The following is a 19,846-nucleotide window of genomic DNA, read 5'->3' on the forward strand; positions in this document are numbered from 1 at the left end:
CTCCTATTTTTACCATTGAGTGAACTAGTAACTTTTTCCCTCTGGGCAAGTAGCTTTTAAAATCTGACTAGTAAACCATAGTGATATATATATATATATAATAGTTAATTTTTACTTTTTATATAAACAGTATATAGATAGATAGATGTTTTTCAGCATGATTATATGCATTGCAATTTATCAAGTTAAATCACCCCAGTTTCATTCAGTCATTTTCTAATCTGCAGAAAATATAAATGCTGCTGAACATGCTGAACCTCTCAGGACAAATTAAATTAAGTGAAAAATAATCTAGCTGGGATAAGTTTTGCTAGGCATTTTTAATAAAGTGGTAGAGATAACATGTTTTTCCCTTCTGGCAATTAAATTGTAATTAAGTTTAGTACCAGAGTTATGTGTCTCATATTATAGTGGATTTAAAGATATTGGAATGTAAATTGGTTGTCAGTGGTTTTACTTTTATTGGAAACAGGTGAATACTGAGTGATGAAATATATGGAATAAATAGGACTCGTATGATAGAATGATTATGTTGCATACACTGTGCAAAGCAGCATCACATAGAAACATGCATTAAAACAGATAGGAACAGGCCTATTAACTCATATTTCCCTCTGATGTTTATGCTGAAAGGGATGTTACAGGTACAGAAAAGTGCACAAGAAAAGGCTCACATGTTAGAGCATTTACTATTGCACTGTTGCTTATAACTGTGAGTTGACTACCGCAAAGTAATTAAAGTCAGCTCCAGAGCACCAACACAGTACTGAGAGCTATCTAAACATGTCTGTGAGACTATGACAAGAGGTACATAGTACCAATCACCAGCTAACTCCCAGTAGTGCATTGCTGCTCCTGAGCATACATTTGTATGCTTTGCAACAAAGGATACTAAGAGAACAATGTATATTTGATAAAAGAAGAATACTTTATATGAGTGATAAAAGTTTCCTTTTGTGGTTCAAGTCCCTTTAATTGTTACACACAGAGGCTTGTTTAACTTAACCACATTCACTCTGGCAAGTCTGATAACAATATTGCACAGTATCTTAAATACAAGATTGGAACATCTGTATTAAGTAGGGATCTGGGCAGGGAATGTTTTATGAGACCTTCTAATACTGAGCTATACACATAGAATGTATTTATTTAAAGTTACATGACGTAAAGAATAAAATTAATTTAATTTCTTATATGAGAACACAAGTAAAAAAGAGTGTATGTGGGAGGGTAGTTTTTGTGGAGGGGACTTAGGAGACGGTGGGTTTGTGCAGATGGGGTGTTTGTGTGGAATTGGGTGTAGGGGAGGGTGTTTTTGTGGAGGGAGGTTAGGGTAGGGTGTTTGTGTGGAGAGGGTAAAGGGTAGAGTGTTTGTGTGGAGAGGGTGGAGGGTAGAGTATTTGGCCTCTATTTACTAAAGTCTAGCGGACCTGATCCGACAGTGCGGATCAGGTCCGCCAGACCTCGCTGAATACGGAGAGCAATACGCTCTCCGTATTCAGCATTGCACCAGCAGCTCACAAGAGCTGCTGGTGCAACGCCGCCCCTGCAGACTCGTGGCCAATGGGCCGTCTGCAGGGAGGTGTCAATAAACCCGATCGTACTCGATCGGGTTGAATTCTGGCGATGTCTGTCCGCCTGCTCAGAGCAGGCGGACAGGTTATGAAGCAGCGTTCTTTGTGACCACTGCTTCATAAATGCTGTTTCTGGCGAGCCTGCAGGCTCGCCAGAAAAACACAGGGCATCAAGCTCCATTCGGAGCTTAATAGATAGACCGCTTTGTGTGTAGGGTAGAGTGTTTGTGTGTAGGCATGTGTAGGGTAGGATGTTTGTGTGGAGGCAGGTATAGGGTAGTGTGTTTGTGTGGAGGGAGGGGTAGGGTGTCTGGGTGGAAGGAGGTGTAGGATGTTTGTATGGAGAGAGGTTCAGGGTAGGGTGTTTGTGTGGAGGGAGGTGCAGAATAGAGTGTTTGTGTGGAGGGAGTGGAGAGTATAGTGTTTGTGTGGGGGATGTAGGGTAGAGTGTTTGTATGGAGAGAGCTTAGTGTACAGTGTTTGTGTGGAGGGGGAAGGGTAGGGTGTTTGTGTGGATGGGGTATAGGGAAGAGTGTTTGTGTTGAGGGGTGTACAGAAAATTGTTTGTGTGTAGGGGTAAGGGTAAGGTGTTTATGTTGATGGTGTAGGGGAGGGTGTTTGTGTAAAAGGGGAAGTAGGGGTGGGTGATTATGTGGAGGGGTATAGGGCAGGGTGTTTGTGTGAGGGGTGTAGAGTAGGGTGTTTGTGTGGAGGGGAAGAGTAGGGTGTTTGTGTGAAGGGGGTGTAAGGGAGGGTGTTTGTGTGTAGGGGAGGGTGTTTGTGTAAAGGGGAAAGTAGGGTAGGGTGTTTGTGTGAGGGGTGTAGAGTAGGGTGTTTGTGTGGAGGTGGTGTAGAGGAGGGTGTTTGTGTAAAAGAGGAAGTAGGGGAGGGTGGTTGTATGGAGGGGTGGAGGGTAGGGTGTTTGTATGGGGAGTGCAGGGAAGGGTGTTTGTATGGAGGGGGAAGTAGGGGAGGTTGATTGTGTAGAGGGGTTGGAGGAGAGGATAATTCTGTGGAGGGGAGGGTGAATGCGTAGAGGGGGTGTAGGGAAGTGGGTTTCTGTGGGGGGTGTATGGGAGGTTGTTTGTGTGGAGGGGGGAGTATTGAGGGGGATTGTTTGGACGTGGTTGTAGGGGAGGGTGTTTGTGTGAAGGGGGAGTAGGAGAGGATGTTTGTGTGGAGTGGGTGTAGGGGGAAGGTATTTGTGTGAAGGGGGGTGTAGGGGGAGGGTATTTGCGAATTGGATGGCTGTGTTTTGTTTGTGTACTTGAAGGTTAATATCTTAACTTAATTATGCCCTTGTATTTTTCAAATCAACTTTTGTTGAATTGATTGAATTAAAATGTTTATATTTCAATATAAATATGATAACATTTATACATTAAAATAAAAGTTTATATATAAATAAATGATCATCAGTATCAAAATCTGCATTAAAAAGAGCAGTGGAGAATGGGTGGAGACTTTCGGAGTATAGTGGAAGTGGATTTGCATAAAAGGGATGGAAATTTACATAAAAGGGGTGTAATGCCTGTCAAACTGAGTTTGTCAAGATATTCATACTCTTACTATTATTTGCTTTTGAAGAAAGACACTGTTAATATATATCTCAAAGCTATAATCAAGCAAAAAAGGACTGTCATTGCTGTTGTGGTATGACATTTTATCAAATACAGCAAGCTGAAGAATTATTTTTGTTTCCAGTGTGAAATGGTGATATCTTAACCTGAAATGCTGCAATTTTCTTATTTCCTTCTTTTCTGGAGTAACTTCTCCAGCATTTTATGACTAAAACAGATTTTTATTATTCAAAGCAAACCAGATGGAATTGAAGTTCAAAGGATCCATCTGAATTAAATAGTTCTTTGGTCGCTTTTGATTTATGCATAGAGAAAAAAAACAATACAAAAGCATAAAAGGGTGCAAGGAATCCATATTCATCACAGTTTCTGTAAGCATTCTCCCTTTTAATCTTTCAGAAACACACAGACAACATTTTTAATCTTCTAGAATTCATTTGTGTGATGTTTTTATGTCTTTTCTCGATGCAGTTAGAATCTTTCAGACAATACTGAAGCTGTTAGGGCTTCTCTTTATTTTGTGTTAATGTCTTTGTAGAGAATTTCTAAGATTTATCATTTCATATAAGTTTGGACCTAGCTATTCATTGCTAAAATTTCAGCCATAGACTGCCCATCGGTATATAAATGTTAAAATTAAAAAAAAAGCTACTAATGAAAAGCTCAGCATCATGCCAGATCTGAGTGAATCAAAAGAAAATAGTTTAATTATAGCATGTTTCTTCTGCCTGAAGATTTCATTCATGCAATCTAAGATTTTATGACACAATTAAAATTGAAAGCAGCATGATACCTATCTGTTCCATTCCATTTGAACGTTTCAATTACAAAAAAAAATCTTTTCCTTTTTTTTTTTTTTTTTTGTTCTTTATAGCTGATCCTTCTGTGCTTGGGACTTTTATAAAACACACTTTTATTTTGTTTGATAAGAGCAGTAGTGTGGTTAAAGGGACAGAAAATATTTTGAGATTGTAATATAAAATGCTTAATTATGTATAGTTAAACAACTTTGCAATCTACTTTCATCGTTTTGCCCCCTTTTCCTGTAATATAAGTCTAAAAAATGTGTATTTTCCAGTTCTGAAAGAACACACAACAGGATCCACAAGCCTAAGCTTATCTTATCTGTCACTCATTTGTAGTTTCTTACCCTTTCTCCAGAAGCCATACAATGGAAATGTTGTTAACAGTATGACATTGGCTCACCCTATCTTCTCCAGGCTCAAGTCCAGATTGTCTTCTTCAAACAAGGAGAATTGTTGGTTGAATTTGACCGGCAAAAAAACAATAGCAGCAAACAAGGTGTTAATCAGTTTTAATACCATTCAGACTCTGCTGGGTTGTTAATCTGTTGAACGGCTGTGGAAAATTTTGTAATCATTGGGCATTTACTATTGTTTTAATATCATGTAGGACTTATTATCAATTGATAATAGGACACGACACATGTAAGATGTTGGGTCAACACTTAGAGGTGTAAATAAAAAAGATTTATAAGGTAAATAAAACTAAAAAAACCTTGGTAACCCTGCAATGATAAAGTGAGATTATAAGGACATTTTACTTCATTTGTTTCTTTCATATAATAAAGGGTATTTTAAAATATGCTGCTTTAAAAACTAAAAATGTATATCCTTGTGTTGAGTAAGCCAACGTTTTCATGTAAGTTTTGTGGAGGCATGATCCTTTCCAAAATAAATATGTAAAATGTGTCACTATTAGACAGTAAGCCTTAAAGGGACAGTTCACCCAAAAACTTTCTCCCCTTTAAATTATTCCCAATTATCCTTTTTACCTGCTAGAGTGTATTAAATTGGTTGCAAGTAGCTCCTTTACTCATATTTCAGCATTTGAAATAGCTGATTTAGCTTGTGGTTTCCCAACCTATACTGAAAGTTTTGATACTGGCGTATACGCTATTGACAAGCCTAAGTAAACACGGCCAGCAGAAGAGATTACACCCACAGTGGGGGCATGATAGTTAAGTGATAAAATGATAATTTTCCATTGTTCTCTCTATGTATTGAGCTTTGGTGTTCCAGACAAATATAAGATAAGGAAGCAAGTCTGTGTACATGAAAGTGATAACATAATGAGATCTGATATTACCTGAAGCTCAACCCATTGTAATAGGCTGTGGTTTCAAAGCACAAAACCAGCTACTTCAGATACACAAATAAACCCGAAAATGCAATTTCTCAAATATTTTATACTCTGCAGTTGGTATAACAAGTCAATTAAAATACATTTATGGAAAAACAATTTTACAGTGTACTGTCCCTTTAATACAGGGCTTTCATTGTGTTTTATTTATAGAGCAAGAGAGAGAGGGGAGGGAGGAGATAAGCAGGTCTGCTCTTCCTGCCCATTTGAATGGACGTGTTCGTAAGGAAAAATAGGTGGTAGTTTCAAAGTGTATAGACAGTTATTTCAAATACAAAACTATGCAGAAATATTCAATATCCCATACATTTAATACCCGGTAGCTGTGCACGTCATTAGGAACACTTTAAGGGGAAACAAATTCAACAGTATTGTGTCCCTTTAAGAATACCATTTAGGGGAAACTTGCACTTGTTAGAAACAGGGGCATGTTAGAGATGTTACTTGTAGTCAAATAATTATGTAGTAACCAAATTCCTGAAGTCCAAAATGTACACAATAGGCCCCATTTATTAAGCTGTATTTGCCGCTTTGAGCGCTCAGCTTCACACAAGCCTGAAACACTAGTTAAAGGACCACTAAATGCAGCTGAATTACATAATTAACAAGTGCATAATACAAAGACAATGCAATAATGCCTACACAACATTTAAGATAAGCAGTAGATTTTTTTATTTTTTGGTAAAAAAAAATTCGCACCATTATCCAGCCCCCTGTATAATGTGACAGACATCAGCCAATCACAGATTAGTATGTGTATACTCTGTGAGCTTGTGCACATGCTCAGTAGGAGCGTGTTTCCCAGAAAGTGTGCATATAAAAAGACTGTGCAAAATGTGTTAATGGAAGTAAATTGGAAAATGTCTTAAAACTGCATGTTCTATCTGATTTATAAACGTTTATTTTGTCTTGAGTGTCCCTTTTAGTAGTAGTAGTAGTAGACCGCACCTACTTAACCTCTCCTCTGGCGGAATTAAATCAACCTGATCAGATTGGATTGGGATGATTGACAGCCCCTGCTAGTGCACAGCCAATCACAAACGACTTGTGCAATAATAAATGCTGCTCGCTGAAATGCCGGGCAGACAAGGTTCATGAAAACATTTGTCCACCCGGAATGTGATAAAGGGAGTCCAATGTATTCTAATATAGGGCCATATCTATTTTTAAGGAAAGAAAATGTAAAAACACTCTTGAATCATTTATGTTGCTTTTCTGTTGTGTGAGTTCAGCTAGTGAGGCAATCGGAAACCTTGACATTTTTTTAACTTGTTGAAATAGTGTTTATTCTTTCATATGATATGAACTTATAAAGTTTATTGTTCATTTAAAGAGACTTACTTTTCAGAAACAGATTTATGTCCTATCTGATACAAGGCAGCATGAATAGCTAGCATCAAAGTCTTGTAATATAAACCTACACACAAAAAAAGAAAGAACAGAAAAATCTTAAGCTAAAACATTACAGAATTATCCCAGTGCTTTACTTTTCCCAGATTCCCAGTGCTTCTTAAGGAGATTCACATGGTAGAAATAACAAAGGATGATCTTGTAATGAACAAGAGGAAGCTTCCTGTTTTATCTGGATGCAGTGTGGATTTTTTTATTACTTTTTAATGTATTTGAGGCTGTTCAACAGCTGAAAGCATTGAGAGCTGATAATTATTGTCTGGCCAATCTCCTCCAGTAAATGAAATCACTCAGACAAAACTATTATAACTAATATGAATATCTTTATCGTCGTTGCCTTATTCTGCAAATCAGATATGTTGTTTTGGGGTTTTTTTGTGGCACAAAGCCATTTATTGAAACATTGATTTACCTATTATTTCATAACATTGTGTTTTAGGTGCACAGCTTTTGAAGCTGTCTCTATGACCAACCACTTCCTGGGATCTAATGAGTACAGCTTTACTTTATGATACTAATTGAGCACAATGGGTGGATTTTTGCTAAAAATTACTGACACTTTATTACCAGTGCTAATGAAATGCTCCAGCTTAAAAAATGATCACCAATTAAAGGCTACACATCAATCCCCAGCCATCTCACTAAATTGGAGTGTGACATTGAAAGTTTTCAAAATATAAAGTATACAATTTGTGTTTAATTAATAATGCTATTTTATTAAAGCATAGACAGTGAGGAACTGTATGACATGATAAATTGGATTTTTTTCCTATCTTCTTGAAAAGCTCACAACCTATTTACTCTGATTCTTTCTATTATGTTAAAGAGAGTCTTATGGCTCTCCAAAGTATGCTCTTATTGCAACTGAATGTAAAACATTGTATTCTTTAATTCAGTGTTTCTCAACTCCAGTCCTTAGGACCCTTAACAGGATAGATTTTCATTATATCTTAACTAGAGCACAGGTGAAATAATCATCTGAAGGATGATAGCAGGTTAGTAACCATAGTTATTGATTGCTGATTATTTCACCTGTGCTCTAGTTAAGATATAATGAATATCGTTGAGGAACTGCTCTAATTTATTAGAATAAGTGATTTTGTATTGAAGATCATTTTATGGATATTCCAAGTGTGTTTAAATGACAACTGATTGCTCTAATTCATTAGAATATTTCATATTTTATTACCACACCCCCCAACATGTCCCAGAGGCCTGTGGTTTCACTCTGGAACCAGTCAGTTGACCTGAAGGTAAAATAGTGGGAGGAACAGTGAGGCAGAACTCCCTATCCATTGCAATCCTAAAGTATAAAGCACAGTTAGAAGCTCTATGTTACTGTTCCTAGCTAACAATGTGCTTAAAGTGGTTACACACATAGAAAAGTCTGATTGTCAGCTAAGGTTGCACAACCAACCATTAACCAGCTTAAGTATTCTACAATCAGTAATGCAAATATTACACGTTCTAACACATTAGAAGAACGTCCCTTTTGCTTTCCTACAACTTCAGTGAGAAGTCAGTTCCATGTATCTCATTATCATTACATAGAATACATTTGTCACATTAGGCTTCTTTCTCTCCTTGTCTCCGCCACTGCACCTTAAAGATAAAGTATCTCTGATACAACCAATTTTAGGGCTGAAAATAAAAACTGGGGAAATACCTATAAATCAGTCGTTCCATTGACTCCAGCCTGAAAGATGAGACACTGTACTTCTGCAATATTTAAATGTTTACCTTATGATTTCTACAATGGGATATAAAGATGGACCACTTTTCAGACTATAATTTGAACTTTATTATCTTATATTGTGATACATTCCAATCTAATAATAACAAACTAACGCACATACTCATTCGCTCACATGCTTACACGTATCACGCTCAATGCCAGATTAGTCCTCTTATATCATTGTAAGCATATTGGTAAACTAATGCAAAACAGTTTAACCCTTTAAAGGGACAGTCTAGTCAGAATTAAACTTTCATGATTCAGAAAGGACCTGTAATTTAAAACAACTTTCCAATGTACTTTTATCATCAAATTTGCTTTGTTCTCTTGGTATTCTTAGTTGAAAGCTAAACCTAGATAGGCTCATATGCTAATTTATCTGAATACATTTTGACATATTTTCACGGCTAGGGGTGTTAGTTCATGTGTGCCATACAGATAACATTGTGCTCATGTCTATTTAGTTACTTATGAGAGGGTACTGATTGGCTAAAAAGCAAGTCTGTCAAAAGAACTGAAATAAGTGGACAGTCTGCAGAGGCTTAGATACAAGGTAATCACAGAGGTAAAAAGTACATTAATATAACAGTGTCAGTTATACAAAACTGGGGAATAGGTAATAAAGGGATTATCTATCTTTTTAAACAATAACATTTCAGGAGTAGACTGTCCCTTTAATATGAAATAAAAAGGATGATTTCAGCAAAAAGCCAAAATATCAATACAGTTTTGTCTCTGCTTCATTTTTCCTGACCACCTGCAGCACTTTCTCACAATAAACGCCTCTTTACACCCATTTCAGAATCTATTTTGTGCAAATTGTTTGCTGTTTATGATGGAATGGAGCAGAGCTTACTTTACTGCACTACTGCAAAGGGCTAGATTTATCAAGCGACAGCAGACAGGGGCATACACATGCACCCTTGTCTACCACAGCTCGCCTCTGGCAGGCAGAATTCCATTGGCGGAATTCAGCATTGCACAAGAGAGCTATTTTGCGCTCTTGTACTGCACCACCCCCTGCCCGCGCACAGCCAATCATGCACGGGTAGGAGCTGTCAATCTCCCCGGTCTAATGACCGCTGCTTGAAAAATACTGACTGTATATTCTCTTGTGAGAACCTGCAGTCGTAATGTAGCAAACGGCTTGATAAATCAAGCCCAAAGTGTCCCTAAAAATTATTTTCAAGTGTTCGTTGCTCTGAGTAGAATATGCATTTAACCTCTTTAATGAGAGAAAGATTTGCAAAACTGTATATGCCAAGCTTACATTTTAACTGAAAGTCTATGAAAAATACATTTCATATAGCATTTAAATATTTTAACAAGTCCAAAAGAATCTTATGCTACAGACTGCACTGGAAGTTATAGCCACATATAATTGTTATGGTTCCACCAGCTGCAGTTGGGTTGTTAGACTGTCAGGTTATCCATCATTTTGCTCTAGAAATTAATTGCATTATGTTCACTGTTCTTCTAAACCTGAGATGAGATCTGAGGTAGTAAATAAAATGAAAGCAGACACGTATTTAGGATGAGACACCATTTAATGATCTATGAAGTTATTCGCTTTTACTATGGAACAAATCAGCTGAATTTAAATAAAGGGAACCAATATTTTATTTTTCACAATATTTAATTTGGTTTACAGCAAGCATTAAAAGTCTATCTAAATCCAGAAGCTGTTTCTTACAGTCAGGAAGGATTTCTCCTTCAATTACTTTCAAATATAGACATTTTTATTCAATATATGGGAAATTGGTAAAGTATTTAATATTGATAATATACCAGTATAGCACTATATAACAGCAGTGTTTGCCACTATGTTTGCAACAATATTATACATGTAGTGCTCAAGACATGCACACTCCTAAGCCTACCTCTTATATCCTTGTAGAGAAAAGCTGACTTTAGATGAAGTGCAACATATTAACCCCTTCATCCAAAAGGACGTATAAATACGTTGTGCGGTACTTTGGCTATCATACCGCACGGCGTATATATACGTCTTAGATTCAGGAAGCTCCAGCACACTCAGCTGGTAAGTTACAGCCAAGAGTTGGAGCTTCTGAAGCTTCAGGCATCTGACGCATATGGAGCCGTAGCGTGATCGGTGCACCGCCTCCATATGAGGTGTGTGTCACTGTCTGTAACGATCTTCTGTTGGTGCCGGCGGCAGGTGTGGGCAGCCCAGCAGGGGAGGCAGGAGGGAGTGGGAGGAAGTGGGAGGGGCCCTACGCTACAGAAAAAAACAAAGGGCAGGGAGGTATGGGGTAGCTACACTACAGAAAAGGACATCTGGGGGTGTGGGGGCCCCCTAACTAAAGATTGCAGGTTGGGGGGACACTAGGCTACAGAAAATATGTTAAAAAAAAATAAAACAATAAAAAACATTTTTTTTTTTTTAAAAAATGCAGTTTACTAAAGCTTAGTTAAAGGGGGAGGTTTAGAGATCTGTTTGGGGGGGATCGGAGAGGTTGGGTGGTAAGCGGGGATCCTACACTGCAGAAAACAATAATTATAACAAAAAAAATCCTCTTATTTTCTTATTGGCAAACTGTCTGCCAGTTCCTAAGATGGGGGTTACCAGTGGGGGGTTGGAGAGGGAAGAGATGTGTTTGGGAAGAATCAGGTAGGGATCAAGGGGTGAAAAGGTTCAGGTGGTGGGATAACCTCTACACTAAAACTAAAACTAACCTTTTAAGCTACCTAATTAACCCCTTCACTGTCGGGAATAATAGAAGTGTGGTGCACAGCTGCATTTAGCAGCCTTCTAATTACCAAAAAGCAATGGCAAAGCCATATATGTCTGCTATTTCTGAACAAAGGGGATCCCAGTGAAACTTTTACAATCATTTATGCCATGATTGCACATGTGGTATGTAAATAATTTATGTGAGAAACCCAAAGTTTGTGAAAAAAGTACCAATTTTTTTTATATGATAGCATTTGGCGGTGAAATGGTGGCATGAAATATACCAAAATGGGCCTAGATCAATACCTTGGGTTGTCTACAATACCTTGGGTTGTATACTTAAAAATATATATAGTTTTGGCAAGTGAATAGAAAAAAACTAAAATGCTAAAAATTCTCTGGTATTTTGAGCAAGTTTTTGTCTGAAAGTCCCAGTAGTGAAGGGGTTAACATCATTGTATTATTCCATTCCACATATTTAGACAACTAAAAATAATATACAGCTACATTTTATTATCAGTCTAACATTTGCTTTCAAAATAAAATTATATCTAGTATTTATTTGCTTAACCCTTTGAGTGCTAAGCACTTTCCCACCTGGGTGCTAAGGTTTTTTTATTTTATATTTTTAAAAATATATATTTTTTTACTTTTTTTATTTATTTCAGACACTGTTGGAAAGGATAGGCGATTACCTTTCCAACGGTGGGTCTTGGGGGTCTGTAGCTGCTTAGATGCCTGAGATACAGGCTTCTAAGCAGCATGCCCCCTGCTCCTATATTTAACATTGTTAACGTTAAATAAAGTTGCGCGGTGATGTCATCACGTTTTTGCGCGTGACGTCACCATGCAAAACGGGAAGCCCCGGCGATGCCTGGCATTATGCAGCACCGATCGCCGGGGTAGGAGCGGGTGGGAGCCCCCAGATCTCCCTCAAGTTGGGAGAGTGCTAGTGACTGCTCTGAGCCGTCATTAGCACCAGAGTGGGAAACTCTGTGTGACGGCTCAGAGCCGTCATTAGCACTCAAGGGGTTAAAGGGACACTCAGGTCAAAATAAACTTTTATGATTCAGATAGAGCATGCAGTTTTAAAACACTTTACAATTTACTTCCATTATCAAATTTTGCACACACTTTCTGTGGAACAAGATTCTACTGAGCATGTGCACAAGCTATGGTATACTAGTCTGTGATTCGTTGATGTCTGTCACATGATACAGTGGGCTGGAAAATGGGAGAAAAAATAAATTTGTCAGAAAAAAATCTACTGCTTATTTGAATTTCAGAGTAGGTGTTAATTCATTGTCTTTTTATTATGTACATGTTAATTATGCAATTCTACTGCATCGAGTGGTCCTTTAATGTCCCTTTAAGGGTAGAATATTTTGGCACTTTAGAGAAAATAGATTACCAAAACTGCTCCATTTAGAATTTTTGTACTTAACAATATTGCAATGTTCAAAATCAGTTTCTAATCCAGTAAAAAACGATTACAAAACAGTTAAAAAATGTAAGTTTCTTAGAATGTTGTTGTGTATAACATTACAAACTTTACACATACCTTTGCTTTTAAAATCCCAAAATATCATTTTTTTTTTAAAAAAAAACATCTCAACAAGGCTTTTTTTTTTTCACACCATATTCTTTTCCTTGCTATGGGCCATGGACTAATAAAATTACTTCACACACTGGCATGTAAATGTTTGCTCAACATGTTGCCAATTTAATCCAATGAGAATTAAAAAGTGTGATGTAATTTATGATACTTAACGATGCAGTTCACTAGGGAGCTGTATATGCGCTTATCACTGATGGAATTTAAGAAATATTAACTTTTTAAAAATCTGTAATTTCTGCATAATGAGTTTTTCTAGTTGCCATGTGAACCTCAGATCTCTGCCAGAATAGATTTCTTTTTTCTTCATTTTTACAGATTCCTTATCGATTTATATAACTTAAAGTACCAGAATAAGTGTTTGCCAGCTATTACTTTTAATGATATTTTAAATTAACTAACCCTGTGTTTGATCTTACTTTCCTGTATATAAAAACATTTTTTTTTGCTTAATTAATTTTAAGAGGATGAGCGTTAACCCCTTAGCTCCCAAGGGTTAAACAGCCTACTGGTTTTCTTTAAATCTTGTGTCCTTGAGCAGTTTAGAAATTGTATAGCCTGTCTGTTCAAGTCATAGTTAAAGAGTACAGGGTACCAGAAAAAGAACAGCAAAGAATATGAGCTTTGAAGGGCTCTCAGGCTTGGCAAGAGCAAGGATCTGGACATGAGATGTGCAGAACTCTTGGAAAGCACTTGAATAATAAGGGTTTGAAATGCATTTAGATTTCTATGTGCACTTAATCGAGCAGAGCACAAAATACACATTTTTATTCCATTTAAAACCAATGTGCTACATAAAGATATTTTGTGGGTTTTTTTAATGACTTATGTCTAGTTAAAAGACCACTCAATGCAGTAGAATTGCAAAATGAATAAGTGCTAAATAAAAAGATAATGCAACAACACCTACTCTGAATTTCAAACAAGTAGTAGATTTATTTTTCTGGCAAATTTACGGTATTTTCTCTCCCATTTTCCAGCCCACTCTATTATGTGACAGACATCATCCAATCACAGGCTAGTATACGTTTACCCTGTGAGCTTGTGCACATTCTCAGTAGAAGCTTGTTCCCCAGAAAGCGTGTATATAAAAAGAATTTGATAATGGAAGTAAATTCAAAAATGTCTTCAAATTGCGTGCTCTATCTGAATCATAAAAGTTTATTTTGACTTAAGTGCCCCCTTGAAATATATTGAACATAGTTGACAAATTAGCAATTAAAGAACTCCAAAAGTTTTGTATTTTATAAAACCTAATAATCTGCAAGAAAAATATCTATACATAACATTTTCCATTTCTTTTCATACACATGGAACTATACAAAATATAAACCTATTGAACTGTGAGTATTTTCAACCATGATTAAATGAGCGAGCAGTTGTGCAATCAATCTCTTTATTACCAGGTCTGTAGCGAGACTGAGCAGGTAGAGCAGTGAGAGATGAAACGTCGATCTGCTGTGATTGTCCAAATGTGCTTTTTTCCACAGTTGGCCAACTAATGTGATTGATTGGAACAGGAGTTTTCTGCTGAACGCAGTGGTGTCTGGATCACTGGAGCACACTGAATTACCACCTAGTTACTGATCATATAGTGTATTTTAGACAAATCCATAGTTACTACAAAAATATAGATTTATTTTTTTCTTACATTTCTAGCACAACATTGCAAAGTTTAATGTGATTTGAGCAGAGTTTCAACTAAAAGAGCATATAGAGAACAATAATTCTGTGATGTTAAAATACAAAACATAATCATAGATATGTTCTTATAATATGGGTTAATGAATATAGAGCAGTAAAGGGAAGGTAGCTCAGAGGTTTTATGTATCCCATATAGATAGCCCAACTTTCAACCCTAGAAAATATTTATCTTCTGTTTGTCACACTTATTGCTTGGGCTTCCCCTCACTTTTCCTTGCATAACAAATATATAAAATATTTTTTTTGTGTGGTGTATTGTAAAGGTTAAACGTTTGATGTGGCCCTTATGAGGAGATATGGGCCACATATGTTACTTTAAAAACTGGCATAGAAGTTTTAAACCACAGAAAGAGACTCAAAAAAGCCATGCTATGTCATAAAGGAACACTCCAATGTAAAAAAATAAATTCTTTAATTATTTACAGAGATATTTACATTAGCATCCCTTCCTAAGTGTTTAATATCTGCAAAGCGTTTACAAACTATACCTCATTAGCAGGAAACGGCCAGTGGTTGGTGGATACATGTGTATGCCACTCCTATTTGGCTCACTGGCTGCATCCTTTTCTAGAGCTGCAGTTGTGGCTTCCAAGTGGGACTTTCTTTGGCTGATCAATAAAGAATAATTTACCAATGCTTACCAAGGGATATAATTTAAATATTAATTATAGGGACTCCTTTAGGATTATAGTAAAAAAGACAATCTAGTGTAAAAAATAAAATGTTCTGTTTCTTTAGAGCATTTTATTTTCAAACAAAATCTTTCTTTGAATAAGCAGATCTAGTTTTCCAAAGGGTTAAGTACATTGTCAAAGGTTCTCTCCTGCAAAATCCATATTCTACAGATGAGGATACAGTCAGTGATTGGACCATGCACACATGTGACTGCTTCTAATTTGTTCACCACCTGTATCCACGTCTGGAATGGCACAAAAGCACAATGTAAACTATGTATTAACCCAATAACAACTCAATTAAATGTTTTATTTTTAGCCTTTGTATATTCCTTTAAGAAATACTGTTACAACGATAACCACATGGTTAAAGCAACATTTTATTTTTGAATACAGTTCAGAGGAAATCAGCCTAATTTGTATAGAAAGTAAAGAAATAACATGTGAAATCACTATTTTAGATTAAATATTAGGCTATATCTAATCTGCTATCATACTCAAAATATATTCACCAGTCTCAGAAAATTGTCTTTGATATAATAGAAAAGTTGCTAAAATGTTATACTGCGATTTATTATCTGTCTACCAAAAAATATTTATTTGTATTTACAGGTGGATCTCGGTCTTCTCCGCTTTGTCTCTGGAATTGGAACCCAAGGAGCCGTTTCTAAAGAAACAAAGAAAAAATACTATGTCAAAACATACAAAGTTGACATAAGTTCCAATGGGGAAGATTGGATTACCCTAAAGGATGGGAATAAACCTCTGGTAAGAGTTAAGGCTAAACACTATTTTAGTTGGTTACTGATACATTTTAATTAATTGCAAATCCCAAGATTTTATTTTATTTCTTTTTTTAATGATGAAAACAAACATTAAAATATTATGATTAAAAAAAAAGCTTTTGGATTGTACTATTTAATACTTCTCCAGGCATAGGCAGAGTGCCAGCCCATAAGTTCCTCAAGCAGGGCTGTGCAATTTAAAAAGGCTTAGGAGAGTCATATACCCAATTCAAGGAAAAGGAACTATAAAATGCTAAAGGCCCCTGAACGGCAGAAAAAGATCTATTGCTATAAAAACCATAATTTGAAATCACTGTTTATATATGTGTATAAAAGCAGTTGAGCTATGTCAAAGATGTAGTACATTTATTATTCTTAAATTGATATTTAGTTGGATTAATAGCAAATATATTGGTACTGTGACTTTAAAAATGTAACCATTAATTACTTTTAAGACACAATATAACCTATGTCATATTTGTGTATGAATAGTATGTATCAGCAAAATATGTGAAGGCAAAACAAGGGCTTTAAAAGACTGTTTGATTATGTTTACATATATCTCAGAGAGAATGTTGCATGATTTTTGTGGTAGCCAATCAGATGCTAGTTTAAATGAGTTCCTGCACAGATATAAGCAATCACTGTATGGTTTGTAACTGGGTCAGGTAAACTGCATTATACTTAAAGAGAGATTATATTTGTGGATTCTTTTTTATATTTATTTATTCATTTTGCATGTCAGATGTATTATGTTTTGTTTTATGTTCGTTGGGTGTATCACTGTCCACAGTAAAGCTGTGGTTGTTGTTCTTATAAGGCAGTGTCTCTATAGATGACATTTACACAAACAAACATTTCATGTTAGTTTCAAAACCAATTTAAACAGGTTTAACATTTTTTTCCATGCAAAAGTGTTTTGTTTTTATAATTTAATATTTAAAAAATTCTCAAAAAATGCTCCTTGATGTGCTAAAGAGGTTTTTTGTTTATTTATTTAATGTCCCTTGAAATATGTAATATGCGCACCAGTCTTTATGTAAGGTGCAAAAAGAGGTGAATTACAAGCAAAGCAGGCAAATTAAATAAATAATGAATGTATATTATAATTATTATTTTGATTAATATTTGTCAATTTAATATTATTTCTTTAATTATGCTTTGTTTAATTCAGCAAGTTATGTGAACGTTTAAAGTTTGTTTGTTGTTTTACTAGATTGCACTGAACCAGTGGTAAAACTGTGATTCCAAATATTATTCACTTTTTAACAGTTTTGGATAATACTTTCCTGTTGTATAAATATAAATTTCTGGGAAAAATGCATTTTTAAGAAGAACAATATTACTTTAACAAAGTAATCATACTGTGCTACAAGCAAAAACGTTATGTACTTTCTATCACACAAATGACTGCTAATTAGGTGAACATTTATTGCATTTAATTGGTCTATACATGTAATTAATTCATTATGATCCTTTTTGCGGCCTGCAGGTGTTTCAAGGAAACAGCAATCCCACTGATGTGGTTTTTAGAGCTTTTCCTAAACCCGTCCTCACGCGCTTTGTTAAAATCCGTCCTCTCTCTTGGGAATCTGGAATTTCACTTCGATTTGAAGTTTATGGCTGTAAAATAACAGGTAATGTAATAGAGAAAAACAAAGTGTAACTAAAAGTATGAATAATTCAGCAAGCTTTTAGGAAATAATGACTTATGTATGTTCGCAACATATGTCAATTGTAAAGTATCGCATACAATATGGAAACAAATTCAAGAAAAATGAGAAAGCTACAGCCACACTGTGCTTTAATATACATTGTGTTTTAATATAATAAAAGCAGCTATTTTATTTGTTACAGTTGGGTGTCGACTGCACAGAAGGAGGTATTTGATGCTAGTGTCTAACAATATGCACATTAACGTTGCCATTATGCACTAAAATGTCTTGTAACCAGTTATAGCCCTTTCAAACCTTTTCAGACCTTTTCATAGTTTGACAAGGATTAAAGGGACACTCAATCAAAATTAAACTTTCATTATTCAAATAGAGCATGCAATGTTAAACAACTTTCCAATTTACTTACATTAAAAAATTTGCACAGTCTTTTTATATTTAAACTTTTTGAGTCACCAGCTCCTACTGAGCATGTGCAAGAATAAGTGTGTATGCATTTGTGAATGGCTGATTGCTGTCACTTGGTACGTGTATGCATTTGTGATTGGCTGATGGCTGTCACATGGTACAGGGGGAGTGGAAAAAGACATAACTTTTTTAAAATTGTCAGAAAAAAAATCTACTACTCATTTGAAGTTCAGACTAAGTGCTATTGCATTGTATTGTTATCTTGCATTTGTTGATTATGCAAATCTACAGTGTTGACTGAGGAGCTGCAAATATTGTAGCTCCCAAAACAGAATACAGCCAGTGAGTCATGCAGATGCTGCCCCTGATTGGCTGACCAGCTGTTTCCTGCTAAATTGATAGAATTGCCCAAATAGGACTTTACCTATGTGTTTAACTCCTTTCCACATTACCTAGGGTCAATAATGTAAATATTAATATGTAATTTTACATTAAAATTTCCCTTTAAATAAATAGATGGCAGCCCCAGAGCAGGTCACAGCTGACCAGCCATTCACTGATCACTACTTGTAAAATTCATGCAAACTTGTAATTTTTGCATTAAATTGTCCCTGATATATACTGTAATACAAAAAAAACTTTATCAACATAGTAACGAGTATTGGTGTTGCTACACAGCCTCATAGCCACAGTAGTTTAATCCCACACATTGATAAAATATGAGCCCTTTGGCAAAACCCTCTATAAGTCTTGCTTGTTATTGCTTTGTTGATTGCATGCTAAATATTAATGTAACGGTTTGTTTTTCTCACATTGACACAGTTTCGTTCTTGTTTAGCCTACACATTGCTAAACCTTCCCCTTTGTTATTAATTGATATAATTATAAATTCACACCAGTACATGCAACGTTATTGTTTTGGTTTAACAAGCCAATTTAGCACCTATTGAATTGCTATGCTGATATTCAGCAAGCCCCATTGTGTGCAATTATGTGTTGATTACACCTGACTCATACTGCCTGTATTCCCTAAGTATCCATTTCATTTGAAATCAACACCTGAGCGCAGCTTAATTTAGCATCCTATGTAACTTTGAAAATAAGAAAAAATGTTTATTGTTATTGGCTACAGTTATATAAAAACATACATGTAAGAATACGGCTAGTATTGTATCATCCTGAATATTTACAGTCAGCACAATAACAAAGGACTCATTAAAACTCACACTCTTGCTACTTACCTAAGCTAGTTACTGTTTAATTAACAACATATGATTTTATGGAATAGCTACAAATCTTTTAGTTTGCTGTATATATTTTAAAAGTGCCGGGATGTTTTTGCATTGTTTATGTGAAATAAACGGGCCCTAATCTTTTTTTTTTTTACCAAAAAGTATGAAAAAGGTATAATGTCAACTAGTGTGCAGTATGTGTTTTTATAAGAAATCTAAAGGATTACAGCTAATTTAAATGATCAAGTACTAAATACTAAGGGCTTGATTATGATTGGTGCTCTAATTGTTGCACGCAAGTGATATTGTGTTTATCAACAGTAGCACCGCATTACGACTTGAAAATAAACAAGTTTGCTTGAGTGCAATTGAATTTAAGGCGTGTTGGGATAGCACAAATTCAGAACTCTGGTTAACTGTTAGAAAAGTGGCACAAAACACATCAACATATATATTGTACAGTAGAGTTACATTCACGATAACTCGGGGGAAAAAAAGGTATAAGAGCTCAATGATATAAGATCTCAGGTGTTAGAAAAAAAGAGGCATGCAAAGGGATTTAACATAGAGATACATACATATACATGTCTAAAAATGT

General features: G+C 35.6%; 1 protein-coding gene across 1 annotated transcript in view; it reads left to right on the forward strand.

Moving 5' to 3' along the window:
* Nucleotides 1–19,846, forward strand: part of NRP1 (neuropilin 1) — a 175,409-nt gene that overhangs the window by 117,058 nt on the left and 38,505 nt on the right. The window contains exons 8-9 of the mRNA XM_053713853.1: nucleotides 15,763–15,918; nucleotides 17,428–17,572. Of these exons, the coding sequence (XP_053569828.1) occupies nucleotides 15,763–15,918; nucleotides 17,428–17,572 (301 nt within the window). The remainder of the gene's footprint in view (nucleotides 1–15,762; nucleotides 15,919–17,427; nucleotides 17,573–19,846) is intronic.

The sequence above is a fragment of the Bombina bombina genome, chromosome 5 (assembly GCF_027579735.1).
Source record: "Bombina bombina isolate aBomBom1 chromosome 5, aBomBom1.pri, whole genome shotgun sequence".
Taxonomy (NCBI): Eukaryota; Metazoa; Chordata; class Amphibia; order Anura; family Bombinatoridae; genus Bombina; species Bombina bombina.